General features: G+C 39.8%; 1 protein-coding gene across 1 annotated transcript in view; it reads left to right on the forward strand.

Moving 5' to 3' along the window:
- The first annotated feature begins 2,241 nt into the window (after positions 1-2,241).
- The window catches only part of LOC126996304 (lachesin-like), a 32,348-nt gene continuing 14,589 nt past the window's right edge, over positions 2,242-20,000 (forward strand). The window contains exons 1-6 of the mRNA XM_050856681.1: positions 2,242-2,250; positions 3,458-3,674; positions 3,930-4,079; positions 7,612-7,740; positions 14,101-14,229; positions 15,728-15,871. Of these exons, the coding sequence (XP_050712638.1) occupies positions 2,242-2,250; positions 3,458-3,674; positions 3,930-4,079; positions 7,612-7,740; positions 14,101-14,229; positions 15,728-15,871 (778 nt within the window). The remainder of the gene's footprint in view (positions 2,251-3,457; positions 3,675-3,929; positions 4,080-7,611; positions 7,741-14,100; positions 14,230-15,727; positions 15,872-20,000) is intronic.

Raw genomic sequence — 20,000 nt, forward strand, 5'->3', positions numbered from 1 at the left:
AAGAATTTTTGGTAAGTCGGAGAATAGATTTGGCACGATTTCAAGCAGAAATGTAAAGTTCATAATTAGCATTAGTTTGAAGGCTCTGGTATCCTTTTTGAGCTACCTCTCTATCATTGACAGCACGAGAACAAGCGTGATTAAACCAAGGCTTTTTAGCGTGAGGAGTAGAGAAAGAACGAGGAATGTATGCCTCCATTCCAGAGACAATCACCTCTGTGATGCGATGAACACACACACAGAGGGGTCTCTATCCTGGAAGCAATAATCATTCCACAGGAAATCGGAAAAGTACATCCTCAGGTCGTCCCACCGAGCTGAAGCAAATGCCAGAAGCATATATATATATATATATATATATATATATATATATATATATATATATATATATATATATATATATATATATATATATATATATATATATATATATATATATATATATATATATATATATATATATATATATATAGTTGATCCAGTATCTAAGACAAATATTCCAGCGATAGAAAATGGACGGAAAAAAAGGCTAATAAATAAAAAGACGTTGTATATAGTTGATCCAGTTGCTAAGAAAAATATTTCAGCGGTTGAGAAATTTACAGAAGAACCCTGATAAATAAAGGGACGTGCATACTATTTCTGTATTTTTTCTTTTCTTTCCTTTTCGTCTTCGTTTTACTCGTGTTTTATTCTTAAAAGACAGTTAAGAAAAAACATGTCGGACGGTTTTGTAAATTTCTCTACCTCACAAATATTTTTTTAGCCACTGTACCAATTATATATATATATATATATATATATATATATAAATATATATATATATATATATATATATATATATATATATATATATATATATATATATATATATATATATATATATATATATATATATATATATATATATATATATATATATATATATATATATATATATATATATATATATATATATATATATATATATATATATATATATATACGGTAAATAAAAAATGATCTTTTTATAATTTAAACATTCATATGCAATTTTACTTATTAATTTCTGCTCTTAATTACTTCCACTGCTCAGAAATATATTATTATTTTTTTAGTCCTTTTTCAAGTTTTGGAAATGAGTACGCTACATAAAAACCGAACATTATATAATTTTCAACTTCATAGGCTATTTTCTTTATTAATTTTTTCTCCTAATAATTTTCACTGCCCAAAAATATATTAATAGTTTTAACATTTTTTAAGCTTTGAAACTTGGTACGCTACATTAAAACAGGATTTCATATCATCATTTTAACCTTCATATACCATTTTTCTTATTAATTTCTGCTTCTAATGATTTCCAATGCTCAAAAATATATTATCTTTAGCTTTTTGTCCTTTTTTAAGCTCTGAAACTGAGTACGTTACTTAAAAACCGATTTTCATATAATTTTAACATTCATATGCTTCTAATAAATTTAAATGCTCAAAAATATATTATCATTACTTTTTCGTCCTTTTTTAAGCTCTAAAACAGACTGCGCACCGTAAATACTGGATTTCATGTTATAATTTCTACCTCTATATGCCATTTTACTTGATAATATCTGCTTCTAATAATTTCCACCGCTCAATAATTTATTATCATTAGCTTTTAGTCCTTTTTAAGCTCTGAAACTGAGTGCGCTTCATACAACCGGATTTCATATAACAATTTTAACCTTCATATGCCATTTTCCTCATTAATCTCTTCTCAGATTTCTCACTTCTCAAAAATATATTATCAATAATTTTTCGTCCTTTTTTAACCCTAGAACTGTAACGCTGGCTCCGGGCGGACCCACACTGTCTTTACTTTTTTTTATTAGACATATATAAATATATATATATATATATATATATATATATATATATATATATATATATATATATATATATATATATATATATATATATATATATATATATATATATATATATATATATATATATATATATATATATATATATATATATATATATATATATATATATTTATATATATATATATATATATATATATATATATATATATAATATATATATATATATATATATATATATATATATATATATATATATATATAATATATATATATACGCTATTCTTAACCCGTTCTTTCAATATATATATACTCGCCTATATATATATTTATATTTGTTAATTTCAAATTTATTCGTTACAGTTCCAATGCACTACGATTCTAAGTTTATTGATGAATGAAAGAAGTAACTATTACGCAAGATAGGTGAACTACAAATAAAACTGAAAACTTGAAGTGCGGAAAGTCCAGCGGATGGAAGAAGGGACGCAGTGAAGTTATCCTTCCACCTCAGTAGATTGCAAACGTACGTATTGCATTACATAGAGATAAAATTTATTGGTGCAGCACAACAACACATCGACCCCAGAAGAGTTGGAGCTATTTCGTGAAATATGTCATTGGGATCTGTTATGCAACTTCCTCACTAACTAGCTACTAACTTTTCTGGGGTCGATGTGTTTGTTGTGTAAATGTAGCATTAAATGTTTGACAGAATAAGCTCTGACAAGGCAATTTCATCTCTTCTGACATCACGTTTGCAATCTCTTTCGAGTTGAAGGAATAACTTACAGTGCGTCTCTTCTCTTCTTCCTGAGGCGTCTCGGGAGAAGTTTCAGCTGCGTACGAAGATATATATATATATATATATATATATATATATATATATATATATATATATATATATATATATATATATATATATATATATATATATATATATATATATATATATATGTGTGTGTGTGTGTGTGTGTGTGTAAATAAATTATGCTGCCTAGTTTATTGTTATTGTTGTAGAATGATAAAATGTGTTTGTTTATAAGATTATCAGACTAAAGGACAAAGTACATTCCTACTGGAGAGGTAATTCAAAATAATATAATATCCAATAGCCTAATCTTGCTCGTGCCGACATCATCAAAAGTAGCTTTATGCATAGTTCATTCTTTTACAGACTATCCATTACTAACAAGCATAAGGTTTCGAATGATGAAGTTTAATTATTGAGGATGTTTACCTATCAAAATTATACCGTAATAATTATTATAAACGCACAGTGATGGAACAAAATAAAGGGTGTGTGAAAAGCCGCCCGGGTGGCTCATGGCAGTCTACTAGCCAAGCCACCCGGGCGGCTCCGGCACTACAAGGGTTAATAGTCTGGTTTATAATTATGCCAATTATTCAGTCAGTCAGTTTTAATTCATTTCCGAACCTCTTCCTACTTAACTCGCCTCCCCTCACCTCACCTCACCTCACGTCACCCCACATGTCACCCTCATCCAAATTCATTCCCTCCTTTAAACCCTTTTCTTCACATCACAGTGCTTATAACCTTACATGATCTTATTTACCTCACCTTACTCAGCCTCACCTCCTCACTCCCCCAGGTGGCGTGGACACATTACGGTGAGTCGGGCCGCGCCGTGTTGACAGTGGACACCAACGTGATCACCAAGAACGACCGCGTCTCGCTGGTCAAGGAGAGCGGCGGGTCATCGTGGTCGCTGGTCATCAGGAACGTGTCCACCTCAGACCGCGGCGATTACCTGTGTCAAGTGAGCACCGTGCCACCTGAGCGACTATACCTGCACATATCAGTCGTGGGTACGTGTCTGTGTGTGTGTGTGTGTGTGTGTGTGTGTGTGTGTGTGTGTGTGTAACATATTAATCATGGTACGTGTTTTAGGTCTCCCCCCCTCTCTCTCTCTCTCTCTCTCTCTCTCTCTCTCTCTCTCTCTCTCTCTCTCTCTCTCTCTCTCTCTCTCTCTCTCTCTCTCTCTCTCTCTCTCCTACAAGCCTGATCCCCCCTTCCCTCTCCCTCTCCCCTTTTAGTCCTCTCATTCTCCTCGTCTCCCCCAGTCCCCCCGAGGATCACTAAGCTCCCCATGGACGTGGAGGCGACCGAGGGAGAGGAGGTGAGGCTGAAGTGCGCGGCGACAGGTGACCCCCCGCCCTCGTACACCTGGCGAAGGGAAGACTCGCAGCCCTTCGTCCACAACGGGTCCACAGGTAAGCATTATGGGGAAGGGGTGGGAGAGAATGAGTGTGTGTGGTCAAGTTCAAGTTCAAGCTCATTTATTTTATTTATTTATTTATTTTATGCCAAAATTATTATACATATGCATAGTCGTTCATATATAAAGATAATTGTTTTATGGAAGGGTTTGCTGAGTGTGTGTGTGTGTGTGTGTGTGTGTGTGTGTAAGAGAGAGAGAGAGAGAGAGAGAGAGAGAGAGACAGCTTGCCGGTCTGTGTGTGTGTGTGTGTGTGTGGGTGGGTGGGTGGGTGTGAAAAAAATATATATATATGGCGTGAGAAAAGGACAAATGGTGGTTATGATTTCACCCCCCACACACACGCGCACACACACACACACACACACACACACACACACACACACACACACACACACACACACACACATCAATCCCGGAGGCTCTTTAAAATCTTGTCTGGGAACCATTCGTCAAAATAGAAATTGAAAAATGGAAGAAAAATGTGAGTCACGCCCGGCTGTCTTTGTCCAGTTCTCTCTCTCTCTCTCTCTCTCTCTCTCTCTCTCTCTATATATATATATATATATATATATATATATATATATATATATATATATATATATATAACTCGTAAATAAAAATATATATACACAACCTCTAAAAAAATGAAAAGAATGAAGAGGAAAAAAATATAACCTTACGAAGATTTCCACACACAAGTTTTCTTACACACATTTTTTTTTCCCTCTCTCTTCTTTATATTTTTGGGGGTCGTTTTTTCTCCCTTTTAATAAACACTACCAATGATTTTTTTTCTTTTTTATATACTGAAAGGATAAAAAAAATGTTTCACGACGACGACGAAGAGGATTTTGGGCCCACAATTTTTGCTCCTCTTTCTCTCTCTCACGCTTATTTATTTTTTCGCGTACAGAAGATATGAAAGAAATTGCTAAAGAAGAAAAAGATGTTCCTGTGTGTGTGTGTGTGTGTGTGTGTGTGTGTGTGTGTGTGTGTGTGTGTGTGTGTGTGTGTGTGTGTGTGTTATTTTTTTGTCATTCTGTTCAATTTGAGAGAGAGAGAGAGAGAGAGAGAGAGAGAGAGAGAGAGAGTGAAGGATTTGAGTAATAAATTCCTGCCTAGAAAGTCTTTCGGAATCCTCTTCTTTTTTTTCTGAGAGAGAGAGAGAGAGAGAGAGAGAGAGAATAGGAGAGGATAAATAACAGGACTAATGGAAGTGAAGGATAAAGATAAAGAGCAGTAGATATAATAGAGAGAGAGAGAGCATAGTGTTTTGAACATGTTTTCTTGCGTTCAACCCACTTTAACACACACACACACGCACACGCACACGCCTCACACACACATACACATTACACATACCACCCCCACAACCCTAACAGACCCCACCCCCCCCCCCCCCCCCCCCCCACTCTCACGCCCCCCACCCCCACACACGCACACACACACACACACACACGTACATTTAGGGTGTTATTGCCCGGTCACGTGATTGGTTGACGTGTGGTATAATCAAAGCTAAAAGCCCCGGTCATTACCTCACATTCGGCCGCCCTTTATCGAGCCTGTTAAACCCGCTCACGCCCTTTGTCTATTTAGCTCTTTTGCGTTTGTTTTTGTTGATTTTTCTGTTCATTGTTTGTCTGATTAAGTGTTTCTGGTTTTCCACGTTCCATAAGAGAGAGAGAGAGAGAGAGAGAGAGAGAGAGAGAGAGAGAGAGAGAGAGAGAGAGAGAGAGAGAGAGAGAGAGAGAGAGAGAGAGAGAGAGAGGGTTGTTTTTACGTCTCTTCACTTATTCATCTTTTTTTTTTTCCTTCTTTTTATTCTCTTGTCAATGTGTGTTGTAACTCATTTGTCTCTTCTTTTTTTTTCTCTTAAATAATTGTCCTTTTTTTTCTCGTTTTCTTTTTTTCTTTTTCGTTTTCCTTCTGTTTTGTTTTCCTTGTCATCTTTATTCTCTTTTCCATATCTTTCTCTTCATTATCTTATTCTCCTTATCTTATTCTCCTTTCCATATCTGTCTTTTTCTGTTGTTGTTTTTTCATTTTTTTTATTTATTCTCCTTTTTATCTTTATTGTTTTTTCCATATCTTTTTCTTTGTTATCTTATTCTCCTTATCTTATTCTCCAGTCCATATCTGTCTTTTTCTGTTTCTTTTTCTTCTTTTTTCTTTTATTTTATCCTCCTTTTTATCTTTATTCTCTTGTCCATATCTTTCTCTTTGTTATCTTATTCTCCTTATTATCTTATTCTCCAGTCCATATCTGTCTTTTCCTGTTTCTTTTTCTTCTTTTTTATCCTCTTTTCAATATGCGTCTCTTTCCACTTACTTCTCTCTCTTTTTTTTATTACACACACGCTCCACTTCCTCTCCCTCTCCCATTTGCCTCTTATTTTCCCTCTCCTTTCATCTCCTTCTTCCATGCATTTTTCGTCCTCTATTTCTCCCCTCTGTCATATCCACCACCACCACCACCACCACCTCTCACTCATTCTCTTTCTTTTTCCTCCCTTTTCCTATTCATCATATGCTTTTTTCCCTCTTTCTTTTGTCATACATAGAAATAGCATCAGTGATTATATAAACCTTACAGCAGAGGAGAGAAAATTCCCATTGACAAGAGTTTTTTAGAGCAAGGTGACACACTTTCTCAAATATGATTCACTTTTTTTTCCTCTCCCTTTCTATTTTTTATTTCCTTCTTCCCCTTTATCGACTTTCGTTTCTTCATTTTTTCTCTCTTTTTCTCTCTTTTTTATATTTTTTCTCTTTCATGTTTGTCTTCCCTAATATTATTCACTCTTTTCCGCACTCCTTCTCATTCTAATTTTTCTTCTTTCTTATTCATTTCCCGCCTTTAGTTTCTTAATTTTTTTCTCTCTTTTTCCCTCATTTTTTATCTTTTCTCTTTCATGTTTATTTTCTCAAATGTTAATCACTGTTTTTCACGCTCCTTCTCATTCTAATTTTTCTTCTTTTTTTTATTCCTCTCTCGCCATTCGTCATTTTTTTCATTTTCTCTTTTCTTCTTCAAAATATATGCTCTCTTTTCCTTATTCTGTATTCTCTTTAGGGTGACACACTTTTTTTCAAATAGTATTTACCCTCTTTCCCTCTCATTCTCATTTTCTTCATTTTTTCCTTCCTTTTTCGACTTTCCTTTCCTCTTTTTTTTCGCTCTTCCTCTTCAAATATATGTTCTCTTTCTTATATTTTACCTAGTTGAGTTATTTTTTATTGACGTTCTCTTTGACTGTAGTATATTCTTGTTTATTTTTATTTTTCTGTCGTTTTTTTTATTCCCCATTTGCTAACTAGATTTTTCTTTCCTTTTAATCTCTTCCCGTTCCTCATTCACTCCCTCTTTCACACATCCACTCCCTCTCCTGTTTACACTTTCTCACGCCAACACTCCTCTCTCCCTGCCCTCCCTACCTCCCACTCACTCCCGCTAACTTCCTCACACACATCCACTCTTTCTCCCTTACTCTGACGAACTGCCTCTCTCTCTCTTCCCTCAGTGGTGGTCGCCTCAGGACCTATACTCGTTCTGCCATCGGTCACCAGAAACTCCAGCGGGGCGTACCTCTGCGTGGCGTCCAACGGAATACCCCCAGCCGTGTCTGCCCGCGCGAAGGTGTCCGTGAGATGTGAGTATACTAAGGGAGGAAAGTATAGAAAGGGTGTATCAGGGTAGGATTAAAGAGAAGGGAGAGAAGCATGAGAAAGAAGATAAGTAGAGGGTTAAGTTCTGTTAAATTAAGGATAAATGTGTTTGGTGTGAGAGAGAGAGAGAGAGAGAGAGAGAGAGAGAGAGAGAGAGAGAGAGAGAGAGAGAGAGAGAATGTGTAAGGAAGCGTGTGTGTGTGTGTGTGTGTAAGAGAAAGGGACAGGTGTGAATAATGGCAGGTGTGTGTGTGTGTGTGTGTGTGTGTGTGTGTGTGTGTGTGTGTGAAGCGAACATGTGCAAAAGAAAGGAGGAAGGAATTCATTGTTGTTTCTTTCTTTTCTTTCTTTCTTTCTTTCTTTCTCGTGCTTTATTTTCTTTTTATCTTTCTTTTCTTTCCTCTTGATTTCTCTTGGGACAACTCCGCCAAGGCATAAACTAGTGAAAATTAACTTAAAAACTGCCGCTTAAATTCTCTCTTTAAAATAGTGAAAAAAAACTTTGCCCTGTGATTAAAATTTTCTTACACAATAATTACGAAATAACCTTGAAGTAGAAGAAGAAGGAGGAGGAGGAGACGGAGGAGGAGGAGGAGGAAGAGGAGAAGAAGGGTGGAAAAGAAAAAGAAGAAGAAAAAGACGAAGGAAAACAAAATAAGATGCGAGAGAAAATGAGAAAAAAAAGGAAAAAAGAGAAGGAACAGGAGGAAGAATGTAAGGAATATAAAGGAAAATGGAAAAAAAATAAAAAAGGAAAAAAAAAGAAGAGAAAACCGAAAAAGAAAAGGGGGAATAAGAAGACGAAGAAGAGGAAGAGGAGGAAGATAAAAAGGAGAATAACACTCACAAAAACAACATGCACAATAATAATAATAATAATAATAATAATAATAATAATAATAATAATAATAATAACGATAATAACACACGCAAGACGCTGAACTATTAAGTCAGACGAAAGTGGAAAGGTTGACAGGCACTTGCATGATGTTAATTTCCCTTCCTCCTCCTCCTCCTCCTCCTCCTCTTCTACTTCCTTCCTACCTTCTTCCTTCCCTTCCATCTCCTCTTCCTTCACCTCCGTTAATTCCTCCTCCTCCTCCTCCTCCTCTCTGAAAGCAAGCACATACCTCCTACAACTTACAGAGAGAGAGAGAGAGAGAGAAATCTCTCTCTCTATATATATATATATATATATATATATATATATATATATATATATATATATATATATATATATATATATATATATATATATATATTAAACTATACATGCTTGACTGTGTGTGTGTGTGTGTGTGCTGGGCACTTGCGGTACTTTTTGCTGTACTGCGGTACTACCGCACTACCAAACCGGTACCGCAGTACCGCAGAGGATTGCTGAAAGTACCGGAGTACCGGTACCGCGTTCAAATTTCCTGCGGTACTTTTCGGGGTACCGGCAAACACTTTAAAGAAAAATAGTGATGGTAATAATTAATGAATAAATAAATATGTAAACAAAAATAAACAATACCACTGTTTGAGGGGGCCAGGGGGGGGCACCTGACCCACCAAACAGACAGACAGACAGACAGTCGGACATACGCACAGACACCGTGAGAAAGAGGGGAGGCACTTTCACTGAAAAGGATCGGTACGTATTGTTAATTAAAAGGATGTGATTTTTCATCGGAGGGAGGTTGGAACCAGGATTTTTTCACCTATGCTTTTCTAGGAGGACCCATATTTGCTTGTAAAATTAATTAACACCTCATGACTCCTATAGTACGTTAAATCAATTCATCTTTAGTTGCGTGCGCGCCAATTATCTTGCTATAACTGGCAGCAGAGAAAGAAGTGGGAGAGAGACACGTTACTAACGTGTACCGTGCTAACGTAGACGGACTTTGAACGTGTAACGTTCTAACTCTAAGTCCGGGCTCAACTTCACTACTGGCAGGCCGGTGAAAATCTTGCTACTTGGAAAAAATCTATTAAATAATTAACTGAAATATTATTGTTATTTAAAACATTATTATGTTATTCCGGGCACATCTTTCCTACTGGATAGTTTCCACCTAATCTCATGTACACTACATGTGTATTACTTTTGTACAGTCTTCTCAATTGTAAGTACTTGTACTAAAACGTGATTTTTTGGCGTTTATTTATTTATTTATTTATTTACTTATTTTTTACACAGGTGTTTTTGGTAATTGGTGTCGCAGAGCTATATTTTTCTCTTTTTAAGTGCTGCTTTAGAAACCAGGTACCGCAGTCCCGCAGAACGCACTAGGAGGGGCGGGAAAAGTACCGGAGTACCGCGGAACGCACTGGGCATGCTGAGGTACCGCGGTACCGCGTAACGCAACCCCAAACTTTTGGTACCGCCCCCACCACTGGTGTGTGTGTGTGTGTGTGTGTGTGTGTGTGTGTGTCATAATTCAATACTTATGTAAGAGTGGCTAAGCGCTTGAGAGAGAGAGAGAGAGAGAGAGAGAGAGAGAGAATTTGTTTGAAGGGCATTTGCGTTTCAAGGTAAAATGTCTATGTCAAGCAGTAAGGCAAGTCATGAGAGAGAGAGAGAGAGAGAGAGAGAGACTAAAAATGAAAATAAGAAAGTGATAATAAAAGAAAATAAGTAAATCAGAAATAAAGTAAATAAACTAATATCAAGAGAAAATAGTGTGAGAGAGAGAGAGAGAGAGAGAGAGATCAAAGAGAGCCTTACTCCACCATCTTACAGAGCTGAATACACACCCTCTCAATATTTAAATTTACTGCCTCGGGGGGTTCCAAAGGTGAGAGAGAGAGAGAGAGAGAGAGAGAGAGAGAGAGAGAGAGAGAGAGAGAAAAGGAGAAAGAGAGTGTCATTTCCTTTAACTTAACTTTTCCATTTGCCAAACCTCTCCTTCCCATCTTCTGTTTTCCCTCCTCCTACTTCTAATATTCACAGTGACCCAGAAAAGGTTAGGTTACGTCAGGTCAAATCACGTCATGTACGAGACAGAGGGACGTACTGGTTGGGTGAAATTAGGTCACGTCTTCTTCTTTTTATTTATTCTTTTTGCAACAAAGGAGACGGCTCAAGGACAACAGAAAGAGTGAAGAAAAGAAAAAAAGCTCGCTAGTTGCCGCTCCCACAAGACAAAAATAAAGAGTGTTTTGTCTTGAACGTACAAACATATATCAAGCGAACAGTGAAAGATATAGAAGAGTTAAAGAAAGCACAAGAAGGTCTCTCAATCTCTATCTCTGTATCTATCTATCTATTTCTCATTATAACTTTTTTTCTATATATCTGTTATTAACGAGTTCTCTTATTTATGTTCCATTCTCTCTCTCTCTCTCTCTCTCTCTCTCTCTCTCTCTCTCTCTCTCTCTCTCTCTCTCTCTCTCTCTCTCTCTCTCCCGTAAGCCGATAACTTGGGATCGTTTCTTTCTTATTAATTTCCAAGACTTTGCCGGGAAAATATTAGCTCGGGGCGCACGGCTTTATTTCCTTCCCTTCGTGACGTGGGTTCGTACTCTGGTTTAGTTTCCTTCCTGCTTCTTCTTTGTTTTCGTCCTGTTTCTTTGCCCCCTCTTGTGCTGTTATCAAGTTTCCTTCCTGTTGCTTCTTTGTTTCCGTCCTGTTTCTGTGCCCCCTCTTGTGCTGTTATTAAGTTTCCTTCCTGTTTCTTCTTTGTTTTCGTCCTGTTTCTGTGCCCCCTCTTGTGCTGTTATTAAGTTTCCTTCCTGTTTCTCCTTTGTTTCCGCCCTGTTTCTGTGCCCCTCATGTTTTAGTTATTAAGTTTCCCTCCTGTTTCTGTGGCCCTCTTGTTTTAGTTATTAAGTTTCGCTCCTGTTTGTTCTTTGCTTCCGTCCTGTTTCTGTGCCCCTCTTGTGTTGTTATTAAGTTTCCCTCCTGTTTCGGTTTAGCGTATCTCCTGTTTCAATTGTTTTCCTTCTGTTTCAGTTTTGTTTCTCTTGTGTTTCTCGTCTTTGTTTTTAGTTTTCCTCCTGTTTCAGCTTAGTTTTCCTCCTGTTTCAGCTTAGTTTTCCTCCTGTTTCAGCTTAGTTTTCCTCCTGTTTCAGCTTAGTTTTCCTCCTCTTTCAGCTTAGTTTTCCTCCTGTTTCAGCTTAGTTTTCCTCCTGTTTCAGCTTAGTTTTCCTCCTGTTTCAGCTTAGTTTTCCTCCTGTTTCAGCTTAGTTTTCCTCCTGTTTCAGCTTAGTTTTTCTCCTGTTTCAGCTTAGTTTTTCTCCTGTTTCAGCTTAGTTTTCCTCCTGTTTCAGCTTAGTTTTCCTCCTGTTTCAGCTTAGTTTTCCTCCTGTTTCAGCTTAGTTTTCCTCCTGTTTCAGCTTAGTTTTCCTCCTGTTTCAGTTTAGTTTCCCTCGCGTTTCCATTTTTTTATTGCTGTTGTGTTTATGTTATTCGTTCCCAATATTTGATTTTGATTGATTTCCTTTTCCTTCTCTCCTTTTCTTTGCATCTTCCCTCGTAGTTTCCTTAAGTTACCCATCTATTGTATTGCATTGGTGATGTTTTCTTTCTCTTCTCTAACTCTCTTTGTATTTTCTTTTGTTTTCTTTCTTTCTCTTATTGATGTCTGTTGTTCTTTGGTTCTGATGTTCTTGTTCTCTATCCTCTTCTTCTGCTTCTTTTTCTTCTTTGTTTCCTTCTCTGTTTTCTTCTCTTTCTTATTCTTCTCTCCTCCAACCTTTATTTAGCTTTGTTGTTTCTCTCTCCCAAAGTTTATACACTTTATTTTCCTCTTCCTCCTCCTCCTCCTCCTCCTCCTCTTCCTCTTTCTCCTCCTCCTCCTCCTCCTCTTCCTCTTCCTCCTCCTCCTCCTCTTCCTCTTTAAATCTCTTCTTTATTCATCTCGTGCGTCTTCTTTTTTCCCTCATCATCCTCATTATCATTCACCACCACCACCTCCTCCTCCTCCTCCTCCTCCTCCTCCTCTTCCTCCTCCTCGTCGTAATCTTCCCCTCAACCCTTTTACATCCTCCTTCATTACCCTCCACGCACTTCTTCCTCTCATTAGCACCTCCTCCTCCTCCTCCTCCTCCTCCTCCTCCTCCTCTTCTTCTTCTTCCTCCTCCTCCTTGCCTTCTTCCTGCTTTCTTTCCTTCCTGTCTTTTTTTTTCCCTCACTCTTTCCCTTCTCGACTTATCATTTTTTTTTACCTTTTCCTTCCCTTCTAACTCTTTTTCTATACTTTCCTTTCTTCTCTTTGTTTCCTTCTTCCCTCACTTCTTCATTTTCTTCGCTCTTTTCTAATTATTTGCTTTATTATTTTACTATATCATTTTTTTTTCTTTCCTTTCTTTCATCTCTAACCTCTTAAGGCCTTCCTTCTTACTCCTCGTCACCTCTTTTCCTTCCTTTTATATTTTTTTTTCATTTCTTTCCATCACTCCCTCCGTTCTTCTCTCCATCTCTCTCTCCCTCCTTCCTTCCTGCCTTCTTTTCCTCTCAACTCTTCACTATCTTCCCATCTTCCTCCCTTTCCTCCTTTTCTCCTCTCTCAACCCTTCCATCTCTTCTTTTTCCCTTCCCTTCCTCTCTCCTTCCTTCCTTCTTGCTTTCTTTTCCTCGCCATCTTCCCTCCTTGCCTGCTTTTTTTTTCCTCTCTCAACCCTTCCATCTCCCTCCCTCCCCTCCCTCCTCTCTCTCCCTCCCTCCTTCTCTCTCCTATCTTCCCCATCTTCCTTCCTTGCCTCCTTTTTTTCCCTCTCTCAAACCTTCCATCTCCCTCCCTCCTCCCCTCTCTCCCTCCCTCCCTCTCTTCTCTAGTTAACACCCACCTTCTCTCCTCCTAAATTCTTTCTGATTAAAACTTTCTCTCCAACACACTAAATCTTGTCCGGCTGAACCCTGGCTCTCGGGGGGCCTGTTGTGGAGGGACGGAGGAAAGGAGGGAGGGAGGGACGGAGAGAAGGAGGGAAGGAAGGGATTGGGCGAAGGAAGCGATGAAGGGTATGTGTTGTGCGGACCTTTTTTTTTTTTTTTGTTTTTTTTTTTTTTTGAGTGCGTGTTCTTGGTTGCGCCCGCTTGTTAATTTTGGGGTTTAAAGTTACTGTCTTTATTGATACTACTACTACTACTACTACTGCTGTTACTAATGCCCCTACTACTACTACTACTACTACTACTACTACTACTACTACTACTGCTACTATTACTACTACTACTGCTTCTAATATAAACTAACTTCTCACGCTTTTCTCTATAGCTGTATATTCACATTTCATAATCATCATTCTATTTATTTATGGCAGTATATCTATATGTATCATTTATTACTTATCTGTCTTACCTATTTAGTATCGATTTATTATCTACAGCTTCTTACCCTTGTTCTCTATCTTCGCAGTCGCTCCCGAGATGGTGGGCGGCGTGGGCGTGCAGTGGGCGGAGGTGGGCGGGCGCGCGGAGCTGGTGTGCCGCTACCTGGCCTGGCCGCCGCCCACGCTCACCTGGACCAAGGACCAGGTGAAGAAAGGTGAGTCCCTGATTAATTCTGGTTCTTGCATTTACCGTATAGAAAGTACAGGACACGGCACTTGAGTCCCCGATTAATTCTGGTTCTGGCATTTACCGTATAGAAGGTACAGGACACGGCACTTACTATAACGGACACTTACAATACAGGACACAACTTACAGGACGCTTCACTTACAATACAGGATACTTCACTTACAATAAACAAAGATAAGTACAATAAATTCAATAAAACCATAACAGAGATTTGGCCTAACACGACATGATATTCAAAATTTCACTCTTAGAAAAAAAAAACATGAAATATACTACCATTTAAATTATGGTTGAAGTCTATTTTTTTTGGGGGGGGGCTGTAAGTTGTTTTTTTCTTTTGTTTGTTTGTTTCTTGTTGTTGTTGTTTAACTTCTATTATTGTGTGTTATTGAATACGACTAAAAAAAATGGAGGTTGAATATTAATGCTAAAGAAGCGGATTGCTCTTGAGAATATTTAGCATCTACGATTTCGCATCTATATATTTAACGAATTCAATGTCTCGTAAAAAATAATATACATACATACTCATACAATCTAACCTCATGCCTATACATAAATACATACATATATACATGCACTCACACACTTAATTATGGATATACATACATACATATACATACATAAGCATATATCTTTTTTTTTTTTCCTTTGCTTCATGTTCCTCTTCCGTTCTGCATTAATTTTCCTTCCTCCTTCTCTCTTTTCCTTCCTTTCTTTTTTTCTTCCTCCTCCTTTTCATTTTTCTTCCCTTCCTGGTTACTCTTTTTTCCCATAATTTCCCATCACGCCTTATCTTCGCCCCTCCAAGCCTCCTCATAATTTTCCTCCTCCTCCTCCTCCTCCTCCTCCTCCTCCTCCATCACATCTCCTCCTCCTCCTCCTCTTCCATTACCTTCTCTCCCTCTACATCACGCAGGTATCTTTCCTCCTTACCTTCTTGCTCCTCCTCCTCCTCCTCCTCCTTTTTCCACCTACTGCATCACCCGCACAGTCAACACTCATCTCCTCCTCCTCCTCCTCCTCCTCCTCCTCCTCCTCCTCCTCCTCGTGATATGCCATGAGTGAAAATTTTAAGTTGTCATAATATACAAGCAAGTAAGAAAAGTGTGTCAACTTTCCCCTCCTCCTCCTCCTCCTCCTCCTCCTCCTTCTTCTTCTTCTCCTCTATTTTTACCTCCTTCATTTATTTATTTTTCTTGTTTTTATTATTTTTCTTGTCCTTTCTCCTGTTTGTTTTTCATAATCTTCATCACCATCATCATTCCCATCCTCCTCCTCCTCCTCCTCCTCCTCCTACCACTACTACTACTACTACTACTACTATTACTACTACTACCACCACTACTTCTACTGCTACTCCTTACTTTCCATTCTCTCCTCTCTTTTCATCATCACCACCACCTCCACCACCACAACCACAGCCACCACCCCCATCACCACCTTCTCCTCCTCCCCAACAGAAACCTCAGTGGAGGATTGGGAGGCTGGGGGGGCGGGCACCTCCACGCTGGTCATCTCCCCGGTGGAGGGCGAAAACTACGGGGTCTACCGCTGTGTGGCCGCCAACACCCTGGGCACGGCGGCAGCCACGGTAACCCTACGAGGTGAGTGGGAGAAGGGGGAGAGTGGGAGAGGGGAGGGGAAGAGAGGGGGAGAAGGAGGGAATGGAGGGAAGGAGGATGGGGTATGATATGGTGAGGGAATGAGGGTAGGAAGGGAAGGTTCTTGTCTTTTAGCGCCGAAGAACTACGTAAGTACTTCCTCACTAAGGGCAAGGAGTCGCGTGTAGCTTCCCTCGTAACACCAGATAGCACGCACGCACTCCAAGTAGCACGCACACATACCATATAGCACGCAAACATACGCCAAATAGCACGCATGCCTCATAGCCCGTCAGCAAATCGCACAAATTTCGCGACCCGGGCGGAGAAATTTACTACGACTCCGGCCCGTTTTTCGGTCTTGCCAGCCGCAGCTCCTCGCATTTTCCTCGCCTAACTCGATGAAGCCAAATCCTTCAGTAAGTATCCGGAAATAATCCTCCTCCTCTTCTTGTGGCCGATCTGAGCTGGGACGGAACGCCTCGGCCCTCGACAGTGCTGCATACTGGTGGTTGCTCCGCGGAGGCTCTCAATAACTCCTCATATATGCGTGTTCATTCTCGTAACGTGGGTTTCGTTCGCCCTCTGCACCGCGTCATGTAGGGCCTAATAACCGCTGTTGGTCAGATTGTTCAAGTTGTCATGTGTGTTGTAGTTTGTGTGGGTGGTTGTCTTTCTGGTGTGAGGCTCCTGTGTGCTGCCCGGCATGGCCTCTCCGGGAAAATCTTGCGAAGCGTGATGGTCCCCGGGAGTGCCTAGCGGAACTTCTCGCCTTCCCATTTTCCCGCCAAAGGTATGGGCGATACGTCCCTAACACCCACAGATAGCATATCCCCTCCTTGTATCACTGCTATCGCCGACGATGCAATTCAAGCAGTCATGTGCGCGGCCTGACTCCTCCCTCCCCCAGGCACTCATTCACGATCTAATGGCAGGAGACAATAAGAGCTATAATGTATCGTGTGTTATGCCTTCCTTCCCTCATTTCACACAGCCCCGCCGCCTCCACCACCACGATACGTTCCAAGCACCGACAGATAGCATTTCCCCTCCTTATACAACTGCTTTCGGGGCGTTGTTGGATAACTCTGAGTCTGCTTAGATATGTAGGCACGTGTTCAGCAGGGTAAGAGAGCAGGGAGGAGGGACGAAGAGCGAGATATGGGTCGTAGTAAGGGGCAGACAGCGAGCCCGGCGATGCAACTCCAGCAGTCATGTGCCGCGGTCTGACTCCTCCTTCTTTCAATCATTCATTCACGGCTTAATGACAATAGACAGTACGAGCTAACATGTATGGTGTGTTTTGCCTTCCTTCCCTCATCAGCCAAGTGCGGTGGCCTGACTCCTCCCCCTCTCACTCACTCATTTACGGCTTGAAGACAGGAGATAGTGAGAGCTAATATGCATTGTGTCCGCCTTTTTTTCCCTCAACACACACACACACACACACACACACACACACACACACACACACACACACACACACACACACACACACAGCCCCGCCGCCTCCATCGCTCATAATACGTTCCAAACACACACTGATAGCATTTTCCCTCCTTATATAACTGCTTTCGGGGCGTTGTTGTATAGCTGCGAGCCTTCCTGTATGTGTAAAGAAGTTTTCTACAGAGGAGGAGAGACAGAGAGCCAGATGTAGGTTGTAGTAAGGGCCGACAGCGAGCACCCAACAAGGCAACTCACTCCCCGCTCTCTCCCTCACTCATTCACGGCTAAATGATAACGGACAATAAGAGCGGATTTGCATTGTAACCTTTATCTTGCCACCCCTCCCTGCCTCTCTCCCTCCCTGTTTTCTATCTCTTTCGTAGTAGCCAAGAGAGAGAGAGAGAGAGAAATACTAAGTCAGCACCCCTTCTTTCCCTTCGTTTCCTCCACCTTCCTCTAAATTTCCTCCCTCCTTCTCTCCCTCCCTGATCAGTGGAGGGAGAAAGGTAGGTGGAAGGTGGAGGAGAGGGAGGAAAAGTAGATAAATGGAGGAAGAGAGGAAGGGAGAAAAGTATGTAAAGTAGGGAGACGGAAGAGAAGGAGGAGAAAGGAAGGAAGAAGGAAGACAGGAAGAAAGGAATTAAGGAAGGAAAGAGAGAAGAGAAAAAAATATGGAAGGAAGGAAAGAGAGAAGAGAAAAAAAATGGAAGGAAGAAATAACAAAGGATGAAAGGAAGAAAAGAAGGAAGGAGGGAGAGAAAAAGAAAGGAAGGAGAGAAAAGGGAAAAGGAAAGGAAGAAATAATGAATGGAGAAAGGGAAAGGGAGGGAGGGATGGAAGGGCAAGTTAGCAGGAGGTGAGGAAAGGAGATAAGGAAGATAAGGGGAAAGGAAGAGAGGAAAGGAGGGTAAAGAGAGGAGTGAAGAGGATAGGAAGAATAGGAGGAGGATAGATAGGTTGGAGGAGAAGTTGGAGATATATAAGGAAGAGAGGGAGAGGAGGAAAGTAGGGGGTGAAAAAGGAAGAAGGGAGGGAAGGATTTCAAGGGGATGGGGGGAGAAGGGAGAGTAAGGGTTATTTATTTCCCCTCCATCAGTTTCCCTCACCCTTAGGAAATCCCTCCATCGCCTCCCTCCACAAGTCTCCTTCCGTAACCAGCGCGAGGCACATCCATCAAGCGTTGCCTCACGTTTTCCTGCAGTCTTTCTGGTTAGCGAGGAAAGGCGGCTCGGTGTGGCGGACTAAGTATTGTTACATTGGCAAAGAGTCCGTCGGTTCATATGGTTTGAAATACCTGATTTTTTTTCTCTGCTCAAAGGAGTTATTTATTATTTATGCCTTTGCAAGAATATTCACGGCGAGTCTCATTTAATAATTTCGCTAACACACACACACCGGCGTGCACGTGGAATATTTCACGAGGCTTTGGTTTTTGTTTCCTCGCCGAGATATACATTATTATGGCGTTATCAGGGCCGGGCGTCCGTATTTTGATTTTCATAAAATAGCATTTTTTTGCATTTTCATTACGGCGTCCATTATTATTATCACGCACAGGAATCCAGTTTTCCTGAAAAAGGTCATCCATCACCCACATTATTTTTTGCTATTATTTCCTCATCAACATGGCGGCTATGTAAATACTTCTCGTAAAATATCAATATCAACCATATTTTCCTTTCTGCAGACGAAGCTGTTTATGCACACACTCACAGACGCCCGCGGTGCCGCACGTGGCCATGTATTAACTGATCAAGTTATTTCCAGATCAAAAAAAACTCAAAATTACATTAATGCGATATAATTAAATTTATTAACTTTTTCTTTTCTCACCTAATCAACACGGCGATAATAAAAACAATAATTACAAGAAAAAACACCTTCAAATAGAACATAAAAGACTGCATACACTTTTAAGTCCTGACAATTATACATTTAGATTAAAAATATTTAGCCTGCCACATCTACATAATGCAAACCTTAATTAAATCAGTAGAAAAGGCGAGGCATTTACCGATTCCAGATAAACAGACGAGCTGGAACTAAAGGTGCTCATACATGTACGTACGTGTGTATAAATAAAGAATTGCTTCCCCGCCTGATTATAGCGATGAAAACCGTAATAACAAAGTAATTCACTCAAAAAATGACAAAACATGTACTGCCTTTCACTTATTATAAACAGCGTTACATCCGTTCAGTAAGGAAATCAAGTGACTCTTTGGGTCGTATTATCAGACAATTCGCCGCCCAAGAACAGCTATTTGACAAGACTTTCGTCGGAGTTGTGGGCATTTCCAGGAGTAGTTTTATGACCCTGGTGGTAGTTTGACCCTTCTTCTTTACCGTGAACCTTAAGAAACACTCATTAGAACGCGACTGACCCCCTCTTTGACCTTTAGAAATAGCTGATGTGAGAAGCGAACGTGTCTTATTAATACCGGCCTTATTTTTCTCGCTTAGCACAGAACTAAAAATATACGGGTGCAGACACTGAACCAGGTAGTCCAGCAGTGAGTTAAGCATTTCACTGATTCCATCGCGGGCAGCTCAATAAAGATGATGTTTATAGATCCAGGCAATTACACGTTTTAATAGATATTTCCCCGCCTAATCCCAATAATCAAAACCAAATGATAAACTAAAAACTGGACCAAGTAATTCACCGACGCCGAACAAACCT

Source organism: Eriocheir sinensis, chromosome 9, assembly GCF_024679095.1.
Source record: "Eriocheir sinensis breed Jianghai 21 chromosome 9, ASM2467909v1, whole genome shotgun sequence".
Classification (NCBI taxonomy): Eukaryota; Metazoa; Arthropoda; class Malacostraca; order Decapoda; family Varunidae; genus Eriocheir; species Eriocheir sinensis.